The sequence below is a fragment of the Pyrgilauda ruficollis genome, unplaced genomic scaffold, assembly GCF_017590135.1.
Source record: "Pyrgilauda ruficollis isolate IOZ18807 unplaced genomic scaffold, ASM1759013v1 scaffold68, whole genome shotgun sequence".
NCBI lineage: Eukaryota > Metazoa > Chordata > Aves > Passeriformes > Passeridae > Pyrgilauda > Pyrgilauda ruficollis.
Genome location: NW_024528599.1, coordinates 755,940 through 779,759, shown reverse-complemented (window position 1 = coordinate 779,759; position 23,820 = coordinate 755,940). Strand labels below are relative to the sequence as shown.

Here is a 23,820-nt window from a genome sequence, read left to right as displayed (position 1 = left end):
CCCCTGCCCGCCTCCCCCGGGAGCGCCGGCGCCCGCCCCCCGCAGCCCGTGTGTAGGGCCGGGCCCGCCCGCTCGTCCCCGCCCCTCCGTCCCCCCCTCCGCCCGTTGCCAAGAGCGTGTGTGTGTGGTGTGTCCGTGTGTGCGTGCGCCGGGGGGGGGCGGGAGGGACGGGTTGGGGGCGGCCATGCCGAGGGGGCGGCCCCCCGAGCCCGGCGGGGAGAGTGGCGAGGCCGGCGCCGAGGCAGGTAACGAGTGCGGCCGGGCTGGCGCGATCCGCGCCCGGGGGTGGGAGGCGAGAAGCCTCCGCGGGCTCCGCATATAGTCCCCGGATATGGGGGAGGAAGGCCGGGTCTATTGTGCGAGGGTACAGGCGAGAGGGAGGAGGGGAGGAGAGGAGAGCGGAGGGAGCCGGGCCCGGCCGTGCGCAGTGATACCGAGCGGGCAGCGGCGGAGCGGGCCGGGCGGCCTCGCCGCCTCCCGCAGCCGCCCTCCGGACTAGCGGCGGCCGTGGCTGTGATGGCCGGCGGAGGAGGGTTCCTCGGGCCTGGCCCTCCTCCTCCTCCTCGTCCTGCCGCGGTGCGGGACCCGGAGCCGGGGGAAGAGCTCGGGCCGGCTTGCGGCGGGCGGGACGGGAAGGCTCCGGCTCCTTCCGCTGCTCCTCTCCCTCTCCTCCCGGCCAAATTAACGAGACCTTCGAATAAAGCATGATAAACAAATAGAAAATAGGTTCAACTCGTCCATCTCTCTGATTTGCAAGGACGACGTTATTTTTAAGTTTCTTGTTGCTTTCCTCTAAAAACACCTTTGCAGTCGTTTTCTTTGTGAATACATGTGTAAAAAGCTCCAAACCATGCTGGTTTTCTCTCCCAACACGTATTAGTCTCACGCTTAAGTTTCAACATTTTTGATTGTATTTTATTGCCATTGATGTCTGGGAGCACTTTCAGGGCAGGATTAGTTTGATGGGTTGGGGTGGTTTTTTTTTGTTTGTTTGTTTGTTTGTTTGTTTGTTTGTTTGTTTGTTTGTTTGTTTGTTTGTTTGTTTGTTTGTTTGTTTGTTTGTTTGTTTGTTTGTTTGTTTGTTTGTTTGTTTGTTTGTTTGTTTGTTTGTTTGTTTGTTTGTTTTTTTTTTTGGGGGGTTTTTTTTTTTTTTTTTGACAGCAGTTGGTAGCTGGTGAGTTTTATGGCTCTTTTGTGTAGTTTGATCCTGCTGATGTTACTGTGGTTCTGTGAGCAATATCGAAATAAGGTCCACAAACAAAAAATGCCGTGATTCAGGTAGGCCTGAAACCTCCATAAGTGACTTCTCCTTCAGCACAAGCATGTAGCAGTAGGTGTTTGATTGAAATATGTATTTTTTAACAGACAGAATGGAAAAAAATTTCATAAAGCATTTTAATACCATGTCTATTTCAGTAATGAAAAATCAGCCAATTAATATATTCAGTATGTATTTAGAAAATTTTGATTTCCTAATGTTTTCAGATGAGTTCTGGTTCTGCAGTGGGAATGTGTAGGTGAGCCTTCTGTGGAATACTTTTCTGTAGAATTGAAATGTGCTGACAGGCAAAGAAAAAGCTGTACTGTTATGTGAGGGTTGGGAAGTTGGGCAAGATTTTTTCTACAGTATGGAAAGCCAGATGGGCCACAGGTTCCTACCAGAAGTTGTGGGGTTTTTTGGTTTGTTTGTTTGTTTTTTTTTTTTTTTTTTGGGGGTGGGTTTTTTTGTTTGTGGCTATTGATCTCTGCTTTTGATCACTAAGTAAGAAGGATATAAAGAAAGTCCCAAAGAACTTTTGGTGTTACTAGCTTTAGAGGTTGAGGTGGTTTTGTTTGTTTGTTTTATTATTTAAACTAAAAATATACTCAAAGATCTTCTTAGTACTCTAGTAGTTTTTGAAAGGGTATGCATGTGTCATACATGTGTGAACTCCTGTAGAAATGGCATGATGTATAAATGAGAAAAGGATGAGACAGCTTGAGACAAGCTGTCCAGGCAGCTACAGCCTGGTAGCTGTATTCATATTGCTTGTAGCTGGACCTTGATCTTAGACTATTTCTGTGGTAAGACGTACATATGGCTGACAAGACTTAATGTGAGTTTCATCACATTCTCCATTTTTCACATTTTCATTTATTTTAAAAGAAGCTTACCAATTCATTAATTATATTTTTTCATTGAGGTGGTTTGAATGCAATTGAGAATTACAGGGTCTAGGGCTATCACAGGGATTGAGAGACAGTTGCAAGGATTGTCCTAAAAAGGCAAGTTTTGTGGATTCTGGTGGGTTTGGTCCTTGAAATTTCAGGAGTTTGGGAAAGCAAAAAGTGTTGGCAAGCAGCACATTTTTTTCTGTACTTCTCTGTGACAAAAAAAGGTCACGAATGAGGAAGCTCTGGCTGAACGGGACAGCTTGAATCTGGGAAATGTATGTTCACAGGACATTTGGCTGTTTGTCCTGTTCAGATACAGGCTTTGAAAACTGGTTGTGCGTTTCATAGGTTTCACTTTTACCAGGAAGAATTTTATTTAGAAAACAGGTGTTTACAAAAATAAGTTTCATATCTTTTACTTAGGAGACTGCATTGGTTTAGATTTTTTTGAGTTGTGGTCCTTGGAATTCCTACAGCCATGCTGTGCTGATGTCTCATGGAAATGTTGCTCTTTGTAGTTGTACAGTGTCTGTTTATGGTAATTCTGTTTTGGGAGAAAATAAAGGTGAATCAATAATGTTTCATGTAGTTCTTAGTCTACTTTAACCACCATGCATGCCAAAGACTAGAACAAGTTCTTTGATCTAGGAAAATTAAATATGTTGGATAAGAAAAATGAACTCTAGGCAGCAGTAGTCAAAATAATACCTTGACCTCAATAGCTGATATTTTAAAAGATCCTTTTCCTTTTTTGGTATTATATTGTTTTCCCAAAACCATCTTGCAGTTTTTTTATTTATTCATTTTTAAACTCAGTTGAACTACTCAAATTAACCTCTTTGATCAAAACTGAAACATGCTAGGTTCTGTCTGAGCATAAGGAGACCCTTCCTTGCTGTGAGGGTGACTGAGCACAGGCAGTGGTTACACTAGGGAGTTGTGGAATCTCCTTCCATAGAGAGGCCCTTTCTGATTTTACCTGTGATGTTTGTCACTGACTGGCGGCAACATGAAATGGGCAGTTTTGACTTTCGCTATCTGATCATTTTCAAATAGCAGGAAAGGAATGCTTTGAACAGCAAATGGAAATATTTCAGGGTGTACTGAAGCAGTTTTTAAGCCTAGAGTGTATGTCCTTTATTAAACCCAAGGGCTAGTTTGAAACAAGTCTGAACTGAGTTCCTTTGTGAGTGCAGTTAAAACTTGAGCATTTCATGTCTTCAGAGGGCCTGAATTGTAACACGTGAAGAGTGATAAATAGTAAATAGACAAAGCTGGGAAGCACAGAGATGACATAGCTTTAAGTCTGTCTCTGCAGAGCTGGCTGTATTTTGCTTGCTGCTGTGAGTCCTCTAGCAGCATTTCGGGTGTGAGTACATTGAATTAGGGGAAAATCAATTTAGAGGCTTTACATCTCCGTTTATATTACTGAAGAAAAATGAAACTTGAGCACATCAGTTAAATCTTACCAAATTTTTGTTATAGATTATTTTAGTAGTTGTTTGTTAGGGTTTTATGTGGTGACCTCTGACTGACAAGAGAAGAATAGGTGAGTGGTGTCACGCAGGCAAGAATGAAGAGGTTATGGTACAGCTTGTGTGGTGTGCTCTAAATCTCTTAAATACAATAGGTATAGGTAATTTCTTTGGAAAACGTGCAGCAGGAACAACTGCTCAAGCTTTTGCCTTAGAAAATGTTCATAATTAGGCTTTAATGGTGATACTCTGGTATCTCACTGTTCTGCAGTAAGAACAGTGAGAACAGTAAGAACAGTACAATAGGTATAGGTAATTTCTTTGGAAAACGTGCAGCAGGAACAACTGCTCAAGCTTTTGCCTTAGAAAATGTTCATAATTAGGCTTTAATGGTGATACTCTGGTACCAATCTCACTGTTCTGCAGTAAAAAAAAATCCACATTTATGTACAAAGGGTCGTGTTGGGTGATAAAGATGATAAATTTGGATTACACTGGTTCGTCACTAAACTTGAAATAATATCCATGTCTTTTCCCAAGTAATCTATGCGGTTGAATAACTTGTGTTCTGTCTGTGTGTTAGCTTCAGTTCTTGTTCTGTCCCTTGTCCATAGCTTTCCACCAGTTGCAGAAATTTTATTTCCTATTCCATCTGTACTGATACCTTCATACCTCATTTATTCCCATGCATTAAGTACTTCCAAATATAATTAAAATTTCTATTTGAGATCTCTTACATCCCTCTTTTGATTTTTATTGCTGCAGTTGGATTATTGTCATTCTCTGCAAAAGGGAAGACTATGTAGTAAATCATTTAGTTCATTCAGAAGTTTCTGTTAGCAGTGTAGTGGCTGGGCACAGGTAAAGGGCATGGCTTCACACATGAGAAATACAAATCATGTGAAAACAAACAGCTGAAAAATGGTATATTCATATATGCTTATGCATATGCTTGGTATATTCATATGCAGCTGTCAAAAAAAGTGTAATTCCTGTTTTGGAGTATTTAGCAATAAATATAGCAATATTTACCTAAACGTCAAATGAAGCTTTCATAGTTGGTGAAGGAAATGCCAATTTTCAGTTGTCTGTGTAGGTTAGGATGATGTGGATGGTGTATCTGTGTGGTGGGTTGGCCTTGGCCAGCAATTAAGCGCCCTCCAACCACTCGCTCACTTTGTCCTGCAGTAGGGTGAGAGAAAGAATGGGAATAGCAAGAGCAAGAAAAAACTTGTAGATTAAGATGAAGGCAGTTGAGGAAATAAAGGGGGAAAGTTTAAAAAAAAAAAAAGAAAGGTATAAAACCCCCTCCAACCAACCAAATTGCCAACCAACAAAAAGCCCAACCAAGTGGTGCAAAGGTAAATGTTTGCCATCACTCACAGAGGTGCAGTCTGGTGCTCAGTGTCTGGGCCAAGAACACTACCTTGGAAGAACTACCCCTGTTTTATACTGCTGAGCATGACGGTTTATGGCTTGGAATATCCCTTTGTGTTAGCTCCAGCCTTTCTCCCACCCTCAGCCTACCCACTGTGGGGGCAAAGTGAGAAACAGAAAAGGCCTTCATGCTGTGCAGCACTGTTCAGCAATAGCTTAAGCAGTGATGTTAGCAGCATTGTTTTAGTCACATATTTGAAACACAGCACCATATGGGCTGATAGGAGGGAAGTTAACTCTATCCTGGCCAAACACAGTGCAACCTACTTAGCATCTCACTGGCTGTGATGGAGCTGTGAATTCTGTGTCCTCAGACAGTTAATTCAGGCGTTTCTGCAGCGAAGGTGCAGCAGTGTGGCTGTGCTCTCTGGACTCTGCTCCTGAAAGGAGTGCATCTACTTTGTGTTGGCACATGTCAAGTGACTCGCCCCTGGATGTCTGTCCTAGCAGTGTGTTCCAGATGAAGTGTTGACCAAAGCATAATAAAAATACCTTGTCTTATATGTGCAAATCTTGATTGATTTCTGGATTCTTTTGAGAGTTTAGTCCTTCTCCTGCTCTTCCCAGTAGGAGTCAGAAGGAATGCCTGCTGTGTTTAGAGTGCTGAGCTAGATTTAAACTAACCTGTTGCTTTTATGATTGCAGAAATAATCAGAATGTTTTAATGATTTATTATCATTTGTGTTCTGTGAGCTCAAGTGTAGTATAGGAAATGTCAGTATTGCCATCCCTGTTTTGTTCTCTTGTCCTACCACTTTCTTTCTGCTCATAAATTAGTAAATAGGTTTTGATAGGGTCAGACCCTTTTGTCCCTAGGCTTGCTAGCTGCCATTTAACATAAGTGACAAGTTTTCACCCATGAATTTTACAAGCTTGAGTGTTTGTTTGCAATGTCCTTTCAGTTGGATTCGAGGAGGTTATTAGAGATCTAATAAGGCTGTGCTGCATTCACAGCTGAATGAGTCCATCTGCGCCTTGCAGAGAGGGCTGTGGGCTGCCATGAGGCACAGTGCTGCTTACATAAGGAGAGAATGGCTGGGAGTGCTCTAATTCTGTCTTCCTCCTTCCACATTGAGTTGTCATCAGTGGCTTCTAGCAGAGAGCACCTGCTTGCTGACTCAGCTCCTGAGGTCCAGTGTTGGTGAAGGCTGTATCACAGCTGAACTCACCCAAAGTGTTTATTGCTGCTCTGTGAGGGACGATAAATTCAGGAAAGACATTACAGGTTGTAACATTAGAAGTATTCAAGTAAGACCATCTTTAAACTGAAAGTTTGTTATCGTTGATAGGTACTTTGCAAATCTGATTCTCCTATTTTTGGCACTTTGGACAAACTGTAAGAATACAGACAAAAATATGTTTGACAGTGCATGTTGACAAAAATGTGTTTGATGGTACATAGTGAGCTAAGTGCTCCCTGTTTAGGTTAATTGTATTGATGCTTGACTGTCTCTCCCAAGCTGTGAAGGAATAAGGTTGATCTATGTTGCAGCTAGACTAACATGCAAATTGAAAAAAAAAAAAAAAAATAGAAAGTGAAGGTAGCTTCCGCACAGTAGTTTCTATGCAGCTAATACTAATAAATGCAAATGTTTGAAACTTTCCTTCTGTTCAGCAAGGTTCATAATTTGTTGTAGTGTGCAGACCTGAAAGAATCCTTTATTTTTCAGGAGGTTTGTTACTCAGACAGTAATTTCCTGTTTTCTCTCTCTGTGTTTGTTTACAGATATTAGTAAGAAGCTGCTCTCTAAAAGAGCATGCCAATTTTTCTTGTGATTGTGTTGATGTTATGTACTTAATCAATTAATGTCTTCTTGAACTAAAACCTCAGACTTTTAATTCTGTGGTTTTGGCTTGAATGGCATTCTGAATTGCATTAATTAATTAAAAAAGCAGACTTGTGTTTTCATTTGCCAGAGTATACCTGGCAATAAATAGATTGCTTTATTTGTGTTTCTAATACTTATATTTTTCTGAGAGCATAAGCATCATATTGGCTATTAATGAGATTCTTGCTAATATGATAAATTATAAATGTCCATCAAATGCTTTGTTTTTTGACGAATTTCTCAATGCATTTAAAAAATACAGGATTCATGCCCCGCTGTTGGTTCCTTTACGTGCTGTCTGCATGTTTTTTTGGTATTCAAAAGTATTGGTCTTTAAGATAGGTTCAGTATTTTGCAGCATTTGGCTTGTTTGATGATCCATCCAAGCTGATGCATCATAAGCATTTTTTCCCTCTGATATAGGGAAAGATTATTTTATTGCTGATTTATGTGAAATACAGTAGTGTAGGTTATTACTTTGACTTGTTATGAAAGAGGTATCAGTGTAAATAAAGTTTTCATTGAGATACTGATTCTTCTAACAAAGAAATTGTGTCAAACGGTTATTTCATTTTTGAAATATTTTTTTAAGTAACATTGAAATGAAAACAGTCCTGAGTCATACTTCATGAGGCTGTGACATCTGCCTGAAAAGTCAAAATATGGCTCACTTGCTTGTTATTTCTTTAATTGACAGTGTCTTTCCTGTTTTTATGTCCTCCTAATTCTAAGTGCAGTTTAACAGTTTAGGGCTTGCTTTTACCCAGTTGTTTGATTTCAGGAGGGATATTTTTCTGAATACTCTCCTTGTCAGTAGAAGAGTAAGCTATAAAGTCGCTTCCTACGTCTTTAATAAAAGGGAGCTGTGCAACTTGCTAAAATATCCAGTATTTAGTGGGTGATAGAGGACCAGACTGTTTTAGTGACAGTACAAAGGAAAAAAGACACTATAGTCTCATCTCTCCCATAGGCTACTTCAGACATAGTGTTAATGAATAAATGAGTTTGTGTTTTAATTCAAATCTGTATTAGATAACAGCCCTGCCCTTTGAGAAAAAGTGAAGCAATTGAACTTTCAGAATTCTTTAATGTCCAAACTGGACAGTTTTAGTGGACGTACTGGCTGTAACTACCTAGAACAGACTTCAGCCTGATCTCCCAATAGCTGAGCCTTTGAAGACTTCTGGAGTCCAACCTAAGTTGATCTGCTGTGCGTTGTCCTTAAGGATTTCTGCACCAAGAGTCTTCTTCCAAGAGAAGCTGGACTTCACAGTCCAGTTGGTGATTCTAGAGTCCAGGCCTGATTCCCCAATTGAGGAATTGCATTTTAGTTAAATGGTATGCTCTGTCTTGCCCCTTGAAAATGTACGATTTATTCCACGCCTGTGTTCCTGCCCTGAAGTCTCATGTATCTGTGATCCCATTGGCCCAAGTCTTACTCTGCGCCCACTTTGAATCTCCCTGTTAAGCTGTGCGGGGAAGACCAGACACTCTCTTAGCCCCTTCTCTCCCTAAGCTCTCCCTCTCTCCCCCTTCCCCCCTTCTTCCTCAGAAACCATGTTGCTCCCGGGCATGGGACCCCAATAAACCCTCATCTAATCAGCACCCTCAGAAGCTGTGTGGAGTCTCCTTGCCTGCCTGCTGCTACAGCAAACTCTCAGCTTAGGGGGCTCCTCCAGGGACTCCCCGGGGAGCCCCCCCACCCAAACAAACTGCAACACCCAATGTCTTTCCTTTGCTCTTTAGCATTTTCTATATGGTGCCTTCTATTTGTTCTTCCATGGGATCAGAGTGCCTTTGGGAAGGTGGAACAGCTTGGAGGCAGCTCAGGATTTATGAACATCCGTGAACTAGTCTGAAGAACTTTGTGATGCATTGGCATGGGATGTGATATGTTCGGCTCCTCATTTTTATAAGTTCAGGCTGGTTTTCTGTTCTTTTCTATTAAGATTATTTTCTATTTTAAGATTATGCATTTGTTGCCGCTTTCTGTTTATTTTAGTGGTGGTTATTCCTGTCTTTTTACAGAAAAACTGAAATACTTTCATGTACTGCATCAGGTGGTCTGATTTCATAGAATTATAGTAATCAAATTCTGTTGAAATATTACAAGATACTTAATTTTTCTTCCTATAGTTAAACTCCTTCTAAAATTGCAGAAGAAAATTCACAGCATGTAGATTAATCAGTATTGGTCAATACAGATATGATACACATTTTAATAAAAGTGATACATAGATATATTAGTGACCTAAGACTGATGCCATTTGGCAGTATTATTCAGAAACTAGTGAGTGTGTTGGGTTTTTGTTTCAAAGTGTAGAGAACTTAGCACCTTTGATGATGTCACTGCTACATTTTTGCTACTTCAATTGCTTCCACATTGTTTTTGCATATTGCCTAGTGCCTTTGATCTCAAGAGTGAGTGTTTAAAGATAATAATCTCTTTGGTTCAAGGAGAAGGTTTGAGGACCTTTGGAAAGTCATTGATTGGATCATTTTTCAGTTGTCAATTTAAAGTGAGAGGCCATGCCTACATGGGGTTGAACAATTACTCCTTTTTCCAGGGGAAAGGAAAGCCTTGTGCATTATGTTTTCATATAGCCCAACTATAGGAGTAGGTTTTTCTTTCACTTCTCTTGTGATGCCATTAGTTACAGAAACTGATTTTGTGTCCTTTTTTCTACTCAGGCATATTTATCACAAGATTGCTTAAAGATTTGTGTCTTATAATTAAAGCTGTGATTTTCAGCTTTGGAAGAAATGTGGCCATTTCAGGGTTGTTATTGATGGTGTCTGCATGCTATGAATTTATAGTCTATTAAAGGGTGCAGTAAGTATAAGTTTACATATGATAAAGATAAGCGATGTTTGCATCATTCTGTTACAGAGAAATATTTGATAACTAAACTTTGCAAAGCAAAATTTAATTGGGTCACTTAGTCCAGGAATGGGAAGTGCAAGTCCTAGGGCATTGGTTTTTGTTGTGATTTCTTGCCCAGAATAAATTGTGCTGAAATGTTCCCTACAGCTTCCTCAACTACAAGCTTTTAAAGTTTATGAGAATTTTAGCAAGGAAAAAAAATGATCAGGACATAAGGTACTGATATTTTCTTTCTCCGTGTAAATGCTGTGGTGAATGAGAGATGACTTTGAAGTGGGTGGAGTAGCATGGAAATACTATATGAACTATATAATCTTAAATTTCCTCAGAGGAAATGTAAACAGGATGCTGTAAACTTCTACTTGTGTTGTTGTTACTTCCTGTGCCTAGTTCTTACATACATGAAGAAAAGTACTGACCTAAAGAGAAACATCAGAAATGTTGCATGTCTAGATAATAAAATCAATGTTCCCTTCTTTTTGTGTTCTGTTTGTTGATGCAGTTTTAGTTGTGGCAGTTTGAAACTGAATTCTATAGATTTTTTCTGCTTTCATGACCCTAACCTGCAGCACAAGCTGACCCCTCCTGCCAGTTGTTTTTTCTTAAAGTTTTTATTAAATAAAGATAACTTCTTTAGTAATACAGTACCATCTCAAATGTAAAATGTGTTTAACTTTCTTGGATAAATATTTTTATTATATCATAAAGTATTTATAGGATTGAATTCACTCATTTAAGCAGGAGGATGTAGAAGCTTGCAACTTGTGTATCAAAAGTTACATGACTGTAGGAGTTCAAAAGAAAACTGTTTGGGCTTGGACTGGGTCTGTTTAAAGAAAAATACATTTCTTTCCATTGACTGAATATGTACACACTTAGACTTGCAGTTTACTGCTTCTCTCGTAACTGTTTGAAACATTGGTGTTGGGTTTACAACTCTAAAGGTTTTAAAATAGGTTTTAATAAAGTTTTTGTAATGCCAGAAGGAGAAGAAAGAAAATATGTCTAAATTTCTCTTAGGGAAAGAGAGAGCAAGAGAAGGGAGGGAGGGCAGAGAATCTGTGTAGTCAGAACAGCTGACTATGTAATTTTAAAAAACTTTTTTAGAAACATGTGATGTAATATTAAAAGTAACCCCTGGCACTATCTTACTCATACCTAGTGTCTTTTGCAAGGTTTCATTTTGTTTCAAACTTGATGGGTGTTTGTGAAGCACAGAAAGAATTTATTTCAAATTACTGTGAAAAGGTGATTATTTATGTCTGTGGTGACTGGCAGTTTGAGATGTGGATATATTTGGATGATATTGTGTCAAGGGAAGCAGTAATATTTATGCCCAAGATCTTCAGGATCCCTTGAAGTTACACTGTTGGATAAGTCAAAAATCTTAGAGGAACTGGAATAATTGCTGCTTCAAAATATTCTGTTTTTTACAATAAATTATAAGTAATTAATTACAATTATAAGATAAAATGTGACTTCATACAAATGTTTTATTGCTTGTTTTGTAGATGATGTTCTGACACCGACTACAGAGAACGGTAATTTTCCCTACCAAGTACCCAACTTCCATAAGTGTGAGATTTGTTTGCTGTCTTTTCCAAGAGAGACCCAGTTCCAGCGCCATATGAGGGATCATGAGCAAAATGACAAGGTATGAATTGTGCTAGATATAACCAGTGTACATTGATAGTTTCATATACTGTCAAATGAAGCTAACACAAGACATCTTTTCCATTTCTTTTCAGTCACACCATTAATAATTATTACTTGGGGAGCTTAGAGTTTTGTGACATACCTCTTTCATGTTTTCTCATGTTTCCTTTGAGATAGGACCTTCCTTTGATGCCCTTTAATTGGATTGTTGTTTCCAGATCAGTAATTTCTAATTTTAGCCATTTTCTTTGATTTATAAAGTATCCAGGTGGATGACAATATGTATGAGGTTTTTTTCAATAGAGTTTGCAAAGTGATTCTACACATTAGCAATAAAACGAAAATAATGCTTATATTTATTAACAGGATCCTACTAGTAAACTAATTTAGTATGTATGTATTAATGAGTGGATTAATGTCATAACTTTAGCTGATTACAAATCAAATTTGGGAAAGATTGAGAACACCAATATATGATTAAGACTGGACTGGCTTTTTAAATGAAGCTTTTGCTACAAGTTGTATCTATAATATGAAACATTTAATTTATTTCCCTTGCTTTCTAGTTCACAAAGCTAAAACTACTTACATGTGATAGGAAAATAGCTTTATTACTTTTTGAGGTTACCCTAAATACAGATTAATTTTCACAGAACGTAGCACTTGGAGATAATTCACATATAAAAAGAACAACTTACACAAGTTTCAGTGTTGTAAAGTTGATAAAGTTAAACCCATGCTATTGCACACTTATGTAAGAGCCTTTACATCCAAAAGTTAAAGTGCTCTTAAAGAATGAAAACTGGTTTTGCAGATGCCAAGTGAAGAGCAGTCAGGCCTAGTATAAACCAAGTGTTTTGCTGTTTTGATTATTAGTTTACTTCAGGAGATTTCATAGAACTTCAGAATATACTGAGTTGAAAGGACCCACAAGGATCATCCAGACCAACCCCTAGCACTATGCAAGATACCCCAAGAGTCACACCATGTGCCTGAGAGCATTGTCTAAATCTTCCTTGAACTCTGTCAGGCTGGTGCTGTGACCACTTCCCTGGGGAGCCTGTTGCAGTGTCCAGCCACCCTCTGGGTGAATCATGGTCGCAGTTAAAATAGGAAAATGTATTTCTGTCTCCTACTCATTGCTCTCTCCTGCTAACTTCTCTCTTTTCGGACAGTCTCAGTTTTGAGTCTCTGGTTTCCTTAGTTCCCCTTCTTTCTTTTCCCTTTGTGTTCTTACAATGCTGTATTGTTATTTTCTGTAAGGAGATGCAAAGAAGATAAAATAATTAATATTGGTATTATTAAGCATCATTATCCTGTGTAGATGCTTGACTTGCTCTTTTTTAATGTTTGACATTTTGATTTGTATGTTTATATGTGTCACTCAGGGTATATATATGTTCTGGTTTGAAAGCAAAACCAGTGAGAGACTTCAAGTCAGAAATACGATTTCTTAGGAAAAGGGAAAAGAAAACCAAAATACATACAATAATACAAAAGAAAAACCACTGACAAAATCAGAATACAACCTGACACCCTGTTGGTCAGGGTGTTGGTAGCAGTCCAGTTGGATTGATGGCTGCAGTGCTCCTGGAATGGTAGATGTGGTTCTGTTGGAGCAGTGATCCTGTAGAAAGGGTGTAGTCTTCCTCTGAAGCTCCAGTAGAAAAGACACCTGTTCCTCTGGGAACCCAGTGGAAAGACTTGACTGCTCTGTCCTGAATCCCAGATTATATCTGGGTGGGGATGCTTAGCTCCTCCCCCCTGGGTGGGGCATCTCAGAATGGGCTGATACATTCTGTGAGTCAGGTGGTGGGTCCTTGATTGCCCGTTAAACAGAAATGGCTCCTGGAAGGAGTTATCTCTCAGTCATGCAGAAAGGCTTTGATGGGCCCATTAACAGGAGATAAGGAAAAACAATGCCCCTCCTGGTTTCAACAACTCTTGAGGATGGGAACAGAATACATCTCAATATTGTAACCTAGGACAATATAGCTTATGGGAAGACTGAATTTCGTCTTTATTTTTGTGATTTTAACAAACAGCCTCACCGGTGTGACCAGTGTCCGATGTCATTTAATGTTGAATTCAACTTGACACTTCACAAATGTACTCACAATGGCGAAGATCCTACATGTCCTGTGTGCAACAAGAAGTTCTCCAGGATAGCCAGTCTGAAAGCACATATAATGCTACATGAGAAAGAGGAGGTACTTCATTAAACTTTATAACTTAATTTTGAAAAAATATGTCATAGTGGTTGTATTTAATCCCTTATCTGTATGCTTTAGGTTTTGTGTAAATTTAGATTTTGAATAAATGATTTTGTTCTGAAGAAATATAAGACTTTATGTGGGGAGTCTGTTTTAATATTAGTTACAGAAATTAATATCCTGATCATAAATAGGTGTTCCCATGGTGTCTTTGTGAACAAAAGGAACTTGAGCATATTTGATAGATACCATATCATACTATATATGAACATTAACTGATTGGTTATTTGCACATACTTGTATTTTGAAGATACTTCTGTGACTTAATCTACATTGATAAGCTCACACATAAGAAATAATGTTTGGTGGCTGATGTCATGGTGAGGCACTCTCACCATTCATAGAAACAGATGAAGCTGTTCCCTTATCTACAGCTCCCACCTCTGTTTTTGAGTGGTTGGTTGTTTTGCTTCAGAGTACTTGTTCCTTCCCCTATCAAAATTCCATTTTTCATTTTGATAGTGTGTTGGTTAAATTCTTAGCAGTTAATACATAGTGGTGTATTTTGCAGACTTTATAGTCTTTACTGCATTACTACAATTGCCAGAGTTGAATGCACTGCCCTAAATACCAAGTTTCCCTCCTGTTAAGGCTTTTTTAAAATTGCACTTTGTGTTGGAGAACTGGAGCTGAATCGGGAATGCACTTTTATTGTCCGACTTCTAATCACAAATGTAACAGTGGTGTGTTTCTCCATGCCAGTTGTTGACAGCTTACAGCAGTTTTGACCTGTAAGTTGGGGATAATAGGCCTGTGTGCACTTTTCCCTAAACCAGATGCAGGACATGCCATCTGAGATGGTAGAGATTGTATTCCTTCTTTAATCATTTTAGCTCATGTTTTGTCATGTACACAGTCAAGTAGGCAGCCAAGTTAAGGGGACTACAGTCCAATTTACTGTATATTACTGTATCTATATGATAAATGGCTTAATTGGTATTATTAAGGAAACTTGATTTATGAATTGCTCAAAACATCAGAATAAGGAAACTAAGTATCAAGAAAGACACCTGAGGGTGGTTTTTGGTATTTATTTCTACCACTAAGTGATTTTTCATGCGCTTCAGCAGTGCTGATTTTGTTGCTTTGGTGCAGATGTCAGAAGAATAGGCTGTGTGATGCCTTCCAATTTAAAATTCCATCTGCAGCTTGAAAATTGAATTTATAAAAATATGAACATATTTCAGTTGCTAATTAATGTGTTTCTTATAATACCCAACAGTTTTGTGATAAAACAGAGATGAATGTAACAATTAATTCACATAAAACTGCAGGAATAACTTGCACAGTAATTATGCACAGGACCTGTGGGATAGCTGGAATTTGAACTTGAAGCAGAGGCTGTTGGTGATGGCACTAGCTGTCATTGAGGGGTTTTCCACAACGTGCAGGTTAACAAGTATTGGTGGAGCACATTCTCCCTCCTGTCCACACTTCTTCCTTTTGCTGTTAGAAGGGTTAAAAATAGGAAATCAGAGCAAAGGTGCATATACTTTTAGGGACATACATAGAGGTTAAGAAGATTGCTTCACAAAATGAAATTTGGGGAACTTTAACCTTGTGCTGTGCTGCATCGGGCAGCTTTATCTACAGACGAATGCAGATGGGAAAGAACAGAACAGCTCTAGTGAGATTTGGGAGAGTGGGTCTGTCTGTGAAACTTAGATTTTTGTGATTGATTGTCCCATATGAGAGGTTCTAGAAGGAATTTTCTGGGCTATTGATACTGAGCTTGCAGGAGACTGTTTTCTCCTCTCATTCTTTGGTGATTTATATGTGATATACTGGTGTGAGGGAAAAACTTAATATTTAAAATTACTCACTAATATGGGGTAGCTTTCTCTTGAGAAGTCATTAAGAATATATCTTGCGCAAATATGATCCATCTTCTTGAGAATTGTTGATCTTGTCCATTTCCTCAGTGGAAATGACCAATGGTTTTCATTGCTATATTTTGCACTGGCAAGTTAGAAATGGTGAATAAAAAACTGAAACACAAATTATTTATGCACAGGACCTGTGCATTAGAACTGCTACTGTGTCTTCTTTTTTCATTAACATGAAGGGCTTTTAGGCTTTAGGAACACCTTAATATGTTGAAAAAGTTAAAACTGATATTTGGCGGATATAAAATGAAAATTCTTTCATTATAAGATCCTCTTGGTTTGGGTTTTTATGTTTTACTTTGTGTGATGTTGGGGTTTTGTTTGTTTGTTTTTGTTTTTTTTTTAGAAATGTTCACTGTATTTTATTTGTACTGTCTAATAATTCGTGAGTAATGATCTTTTGAAAAAGTGCAGATTAAAATCCTTTACAGATGCTGGGAATCACAAATACAAAACAGGTGAAGATCATGAGTTCCTAAGTGTTCTTCAGATGTTGCATCTGGTAAGATAGGGAGAGTTAAAACAGGCAGAATCCAATGAGAAGAGCTTTAAAAATTTTTTTCTGAGTTTGGGAATTTTGCGTATGATCACTCCTTCTGTTTAGCGTTAAAACGTGTTTTACCCATAGTGAGGTTACAGTGTTCAATTACTTGTTCTGTGCATGGTTGTGATTTTTTTTGTTTGCTTGAGGAGCAAAAAAATACATCTGGTATTGCCTATAGCAAAGCCTGTTGGTGTGATATATAGGTGGGTTTTTTGTAGTTTTTCTGCATTACTGTGGTCTTGCTTTCCTACAGCAAATTTTACAGTACTGAATAGAACAGTGAAGACTTTAATTGTCTCAAATAACTTCATCTTAGGCTATTTTTTTTTTTGGTAGAAGTTGCTTATTAGAATATGCGTATTTGCAACATGATACATATGCATGTCTGAAAAATGCTGAGAAGTGATTCAAAATCCCTCAGTTTTGAGGTTCATGAGCTTGGCATAGTAATTGTAGGTTTCCCTTCATAAAATTTTTCCCCACTTTTAGAAATCTAAAATCGTAAACTAAGTTTGTTGTAAATTAACAGTAGATGCCCATAGAAGTATTCAGGTTTTAATGTATGTCCTAGAAAAAGGACAAAATTAGTTATTTGTTGCTCACTCTGTAACTTGAATGCAATAATAATGGCATGTAGGTTAGATTAAACAAATAATTTTTGAATTGGTAATTAATTTTATTAAAGGACTTCAGGTTTTGAAGCTTTTGTCTGGAAATGTGATACTGCAGATTTTTTTTTTTCAGACTTAAAGGACAAACTTATTGTCAAAACAGTCCAAAAATAATGTTGCATACCTGTGTTCCTCTTGATTGAAACATTCATGTTAATATCCTTCTTGAAATGAACGTGGTTGTTTTCTGTTGTTTGTTTTTACTTTTCTTGTTGATTATTATGAGAGAGGGAAAAAGGGGGGAGGATAAGAAACATTTCAATTTGCAGTGATAATCACAATTACTGAAAACTGAGCTGATAAAAACACCTGTCTGAAAGTAATGGGTTGAAGAGCTATCTGTTAGAAACATTGTGTCCGTCTTTATTTCTGTCATCTTTACTGTCGAGAAAGCTTAAGAAAAGTCAGTGCTAACTGTGGTGGGATTACTTTTTAAAAGTGACATTCACTATAATTTTAACCCGTAAAAGTGTGAAATCCCTGAATCCACAGTTACAATGATTTTGGTTAGAAAGTAATTATTTGTTACAGATATTTCTGTAGACCATGGTGTAATGGCACTGAGGTGAGCTTCTGTATGTGTCTTGAACCAGCCCACCAAGGAATTAGGGAGTGTTAAGGATTATACTGAACTGCTTGTTTCTGCTGCCATATGAAGTTTTTAAGAACTCAGTTCTAGTAGAGTTTCTTAAAATATAAATATTAATACAATCTTATAGTGATTATTGTACATGATTTGTATCACAGGGCTCATAAACTCTTCTTGCTTGTATATTTCTCTTGTTGCTTGCTTCCAGCTGCCAGTGTTCATAGAAGGGTAAGTTAATCTACTTGAACAAAGCTTGTGCACTGCTGTTTTGAAAAATCAGTCTCTATTATCTCTTTCAGAATCTTATCTGTTCAGAGTGTGGAGATGAATTCACTTTACAGAGTCAGCTGTCCATACACATGGAAGAACATCGTCAAGAATTGGCAGGCAGTAGGATTCACAGCTGCAAGTCTTGCAAAAAAGAATTTGAAACTTCCTCACAGCTAAAGGAGCATATGAAAACTCACTATAAAATAAGGTGACAATCATGGGATTATAACAAAATGAGCAGATGTTACTTTTATGGTGATAGCTGAGAAAAGCAGGAGTAGTATTTCCAGTCAGCAAAGTACCATGATTTATGCAGATAATTTCTTTTCTTTGGTATGCTATTCTAAAATGACACTTTCTTTTTAAAACCTTGCTTAAGTGGGTGGTTATTTTTGGAGGCCTTTTTTACCCCTGTTTTTGTATTTAGGCGCACATACTAAGCATAGTTCTTCTGCCAGCTATTTGTAAACCTGCATCAAGTTTCTCTGATGCAAAGTGATTTTTGATGTGTGTTTATGATTTTGAACACTAATAGCAGTATATTGAAGCAAATGCATATTAATTTTACATGGCATTTATTATAATGACAAAAGTTTTAATGCTTTCATTCTGCAAAGATGTTACTTGTTCTTTGCAGTTTAATCATCTTTCCCCATTACAGCCTCCCATGAGTTTCTTGTAAATCTGAAAAAGCACAAAATGAAGGGAGGGAAAAAAGAGGCCTGGTAAATGCTGTGCTTATTTTTGGTGAATATTTGTTCTGTCTTTTCTTTCAGCTCTCTAGTTTAACTCAACTTTTAGGAAAAAAACTTCTCTTGGTTTACTTTATATATTAAAAAAGCCTAAAGTCTTGACAGTGATTTCTCTTTTAATTTTCACTGTTTCTATAAAAAACAGATGAGGAGAATTACATATGCAAACCAAGAAATCTTGTCTATTCCCAGTTCTTCTTACTAGAAGTTAATACAGCTTCTAAGTTCTTAATAGTTGTGTTACAGGAGGTTTAAACAAGTGTTGTAAATTTCAATCTGCAAACGGAAATGTAAAGGTTTGAAGTATCAAGTTAGGTTTGTGTTGAGTTATGTAAATGTATTACATACTAAAACCATTGCTCTTGTGAACAACTCCTGTTTAGAGGCATTAGGATGAATAAACTAGTTAGTTTGATTTGTAGCGAAAAGAATTTTGGGAATTTATATTCTCTGTTTCTGTGTTTCTTTGGAGAGTGTGATTTGTATTTGAGGGCCGATGGTGAATATTCGGGTTGTTAAATTCTTAACTTGCTCTTGCTAGACTTCAGCAAGTGTGCTTGTACTCCAGTGTATGAGATCTGCGTATTCTAGTTCAGAATGGATGACTTTGCTATGTTCAGGCAAAAGAAATAGAGTTGCACAGAGTTGAATATTCCCACCAAAATGTTTGTGAAGTCACTGTATACTTCTGGCAGAATTTACCCTGAAAATGTCTGAAGAGAGCCTCTAAGATGTATCGGATCTTTAGTGTAGAAATAACTACAAGTCTTGTGCCTGGAGGTACTGAGAAAAGAGCTGTTGGTGGTGTTCTTTAAGCATCATTATGGAGTTTGGGTTTTCACTGTTGCAGCTGATACTATGTTGCCATCAAGTGAACACTATGTTAAAAATGATGAGGTAAAAGAAGCTTCTTCAAAATAACAATTCATATTAAAATTACTTTTTTTTCTTTTTTTTTAATCACAGGGTATCAAATACCAGATCTTACAACAGAAATATTGATAGAAGTGGGTTTACCTATTCCTGTCCTCACTGTGGGAAGACGTTCCAGAAACCAAGTCAGTTAACACGGCACGTTAGAATACACACAGGTAAGGCTGTGGAAGTACTTATTTTAATTTGTTTTCATTTTACAAAAATCAGTTAACCTCCAAAATGCTGTGTTTTTCTCCCTGTTGGAACCTGAAATATTATTAATACATTTAGGCTTATTAGATACAGTTACCTGTTGGTTTAAAATAAACTTTATGTAATTCATTTGCTTAGGAAATTTATATGCTTTTAAATTTTCCAGATTAGTATGATTAGAAGCAGTTAACAAATGTGAAAAAATATATGCATTTCATTTGTTACCAAATACCAGTTTTGGTACTTAGAGTTTCAATGGGCCCTAAAATCAGAATCCCTTGATAAGGGCCAGTCACCTACTTTAAATTAGATCTTATGTATTCTAGAGAGTAGGTTCTAAAATCGACAGTTGCAAAAAGAGCACAAGTACATGAGAATTAATGATACTAAAAAAGTAGTAGTCTTGCATATTTAAAAATTGATTTATTTGAACTTAAGAAGTGATCTTCTGAGGTGGTAAGCCTAGGCTGTAATAATTGAAGAAGTGCAGGTGACTGTTCAAATTTGCAGAATGAGTAGGAAATGTTTTTTGTTACATTTCTGACATAAATATGTGCATGTTTAAACAATAAAGAATTGAAATAATTGAAAAGTGCCAAGCATAAAATAAAACTTCCAAAGTGTACAGATGACTATAAAAAAGTAGTTCTCGTGTTTTAACCAGGTATACATTATTATAGCAGGAGTTTGGCTTTAAACAAAATCTTCGTTGAAGATATTCCAGTGATGTTCAATATGTATTTTTCATACATACTGAATAAATTGCCATTTGTTTCGTTTTTAGCTAATTCAGGTATCCATTTGTGTAAGTGTGCAATTCTGTTTGTAATATCAGTCAGTGTAATATCACTGTTCAGACAGTGATGTGATGAGTTGCCATTTACAGCAATGGCCTTGTTTACAAAGAAATAAAAAGACCATTGTGTGACACTTTCTTAAGAATCTGTTGGAGTTTTACAGATCTAGTTATAGAAAAGTAACACAAGAGGTCACCCTTGTACCTGCTTTAAAACAGTTGCTTGAAACTAATATCAAAAAAAGGTCAGTGAAAATTAACTCCAGTATTTTAGATTCATGGCTCTATTTAATTAATTATATTAGTCTCGTCAGAATAAAGAAACAAGATTATAGTTGGTTATGGATGCTTTTTTAAAGCTTCGAAAAGTTCAAGTTCTCTTTTTCTTTTTTTGTTTGAAGACTGAAAGACATTTGTCTGTTGGGAAACCAGAGAGAGAAAATGCAGTCCCAATCTGCACATGATAGGAGGTCATTTTAACTTCCAATTAGCTTGCAAATACTCATTTAATTAGTGAAGTATGTTAGTACTCTAAATCTGCAGACAATCTGTCTGGCATTCGGTTGCTTGAGGTACTGTAGATATGTAGAAAAGAACAACTCTGTTTTAGAGAATTTAGAATGCCCAAGTCCTTAAGTGTTAAAGTAGCAGATCTGTGCACAATGGGTGGCATTATGTTAGTCTCTTAATTGCAGTACTTTTTTTGTTCTAGCTAGTCATTTCAAGCACTTACACCCTTCTGGGAAAAAAATCAAGTCTCAGGGACTGCAATTCCCACATCAATAATTGAGTAATGAACCCCTTGTCCCCCCTGTCAAATCTATATTTTATTAATTTACACTTGAGAAATACAGAAATTTCACTTTTCCACAATAGAGTTAAGATTTCATTTTGATAATGAGATTTACTTACATAGGCGAACTTAACCTGAAGCAATACTTCCATGTGTCCACCAGCAACTCTTACTGGAAGCTAAGCTTTTTGCCTATGAAAGCCTAATAGGAATTCTGTATTTCCAGATGTGAAACAGTGTTCTTAATTTTAATCTCTTTTAAAAAATATACAGCTAAAACCTGCAATCCTTAAGGCACCTTCAAAACCCCTAAGCAGCAGAACAGGAGATACACATTCCTTCAGTGAATTATATGCTTGAAATCAATTTCAGAAAAATAGCTGCTTTTGTTCTTTTTGTTTCTTAATTAAGAATTAATAAGTTTATAGTAGATGTAATTACAGCTATAAAATTAGAAATAATATAAAAATATTTATTAAAACTGACTTAATGTGCACATGGTAGTACTTACTGGTGTAGTAGAGATAGCATACTGGGTGCTTATACTGGTCTTGCCTATGGAAATGTGCGAAGCCAGGTGTTACATATTTTCAACGTCCTAGAGTTACCACAGCTGAACTATTTCACTAAAAGAAAAAAAGTAGTAGTACTAAGTTCACAGTGGAGGTTTCCAGGAGTTAAGTAGTTCACATGGTTGTAACAACTGAAATTTATTTTTAGTAAGTTTATGTAGCTTTGTAATCTCTTTATGTGGACCTCTTATGTTCTGTAACTGTGGGGTTCTTCATGCTTATCTGGTAGCATACAAAAAGTGTAATTATGCACAGTACTGAGGGCACCAAAATTGGGAAATTGTGACAGAGCATTGCTGTAAAAATGTTGGCTAGTTTTTCTTTAAATATTCAATATGGACAGTTTCTTAAATTATTTTCTGAGAAAAACTGTCCAAAACATTATTTAATTGCATATTTTCAGTATGTGCTTGCAAAGAGTGCTCTTGATATTTATTGGGGAGTGGGAACTATATAGCATCTTTTGCAGAGTTGCTGTAAGACTTTATTATTTTAAATTTGATAAAAGGTTTAATTGTTCACTGTTAGTTATTTATTACTGTCCATTTACCCTCGGGCCTGCTTGTTTCTGTGAAGATATATGCATTTTATAGGATTTGGTATAAAACCTATGTGGGCTTCCTTTTTCTTTTTCCCTTTGCTTTCTTTGCTCCAGTGATTTTGCATAGCATCTTTTGAGATCTTTCCAACCACAAGTTGAGGGGAGGTGTTTTAAATAATTGCTTCATCTAAATTTCCTTTATTTTACCCATTTAAACTGATGATCATCAGCTAAGTCACAAAACCTTTTTAACAAGGGTCCATTTTCGTCAGAGTAGGTGCTGAGGTTGGTGGTTGAGGTAAACAATTTTTTTGTCAAAACCTCCTAATAACATATATAATAACGTGTGTATTTTATTTTGATGGATACAATTTTTCGTTTAGATGCAGAAAACTGCTGACATTTACTTAAATCTCCTTACCGTGCCGCTGTTTTCTTGCAGGTGAAAGACCTTTCAAGTGCAGCGAGTGTGGGAAGGCCTTTAACCAGAAGGGGGCTCTGCAGACCCACATGATCAAGCACACGGGGGAGAAGCCCCACGCCTGTGCCTTTTGTCCCGCCGCCTTTTCCCAGAAAGGCAACCTGCAGTCACACATCCAGCGAGTTCACTCTGAGGTAAATGCCATTATTCATCGAGTCCTGGGTGCTAACATGCATCTTAACTCAGTTTTGCTATTCCTCTGTGCTCCAACCAGCGTGCGGTAAATGCTCTAGTGTAGATTGCTGCTTTTACCTGTGGGCTTTCCTTAGTTTGGTCTGAATAAATGTATAATTAGGAGAAGTAGCAAAACCTTCATTTGCCAGTGTCTTTTCAGTACATGAGCAGCTTAATAAATAGTAGGGTTAGGTGCACAAAAATGTATCTATGTCAGTCTTGGGAGAGCAAGGGCTAGAATAAGATGAAAGTAAGCCAAAAGCAGCCAAGCAGAAAATGGTGAAAAATGCCAAGGCCAAACAGCAACTCAATAATTCTGTTGTAGAACATACTTGCCATTTGTCTTTGAAGTATGTCTTGCAGCCTTTTACAGTTTTTTTGGTTACGAGTAGAAGAAAATTCCAGAATACGTTTAAATAAAAAGATTCAACCTCCTTATGTCTGTTTTTTTTTCTCTTTTTGACAGACAGTTTTTAAGACTCAAAAGGTACTGCTGTAATAAAGTAATACAATCTTCTTAGCAGTATGAGCTATGCAACTTTGTTCAGTAATTTCCTTGCAGACTTCAGTGAGTTATGGTTGGAAATACCCATAGAAAAAGACCTAGTTTTGGTTTGAAATTATGAACTGACAGAGGTAGTGCTTTTTGCTTCTTTTATTTCCTGTGTGCACAATGTCATCTTTGTTCTCACTCTTCCCCTAACTCAGATTTGCAGTCTCATTTTGCATTTTTGTGTTACAATGGTAGATATTACTAAGGATCCTTCTAGCATGTTAGTTTCTTACTTTTAGGATATGCCTTAGTATATGGATATATCTTAATGGTTTGTAATATACTTAATTAAGTCACGTAACTTGGAGTACTGCGTCCTTTAGGACACAAAATTCAGGATGGACGTTGAGGTCCTGGAGCGT

General features: G+C 37.4%; 1 protein-coding gene across 6 annotated transcripts in view; it reads left to right on the top strand.

Annotated features, from left to right (window-relative positions):
* Window positions 1-114: 114 nt before the first annotated feature.
* ZNF236 (zinc finger protein 236) overlaps window positions 115-23,820 on the top strand; it is a 74,709-nt gene continuing 51,003 nt past the window's right edge. For 5 of the 6 annotated variants that reach the window (XM_041484825.1, XM_041484828.1, XM_041484824.1 and 2 more), the window contains exons 1-6: window positions 115-245; window positions 11,291-11,433; window positions 13,481-13,645; window positions 17,698-17,876; window positions 19,387-19,511; window positions 22,693-22,865. In XM_041484825.1, coding sequence (XP_041340759.1) covers window positions 185-245; window positions 11,291-11,433; window positions 13,481-13,645; window positions 17,698-17,876; window positions 19,387-19,511; window positions 22,693-22,865 — 846 coding nt within the window. In that variant the 5' untranslated portion in view covers window positions 115-184. Of the gene's footprint in view, window positions 246-1,200; window positions 1,279-11,290; window positions 11,434-13,480; window positions 13,646-17,697; window positions 17,877-19,386; window positions 19,512-22,692; window positions 22,866-23,820 lie in introns of all 6 variants that reach the window. The other variant, XM_041484827.1, reaches the window with a different exon arrangement.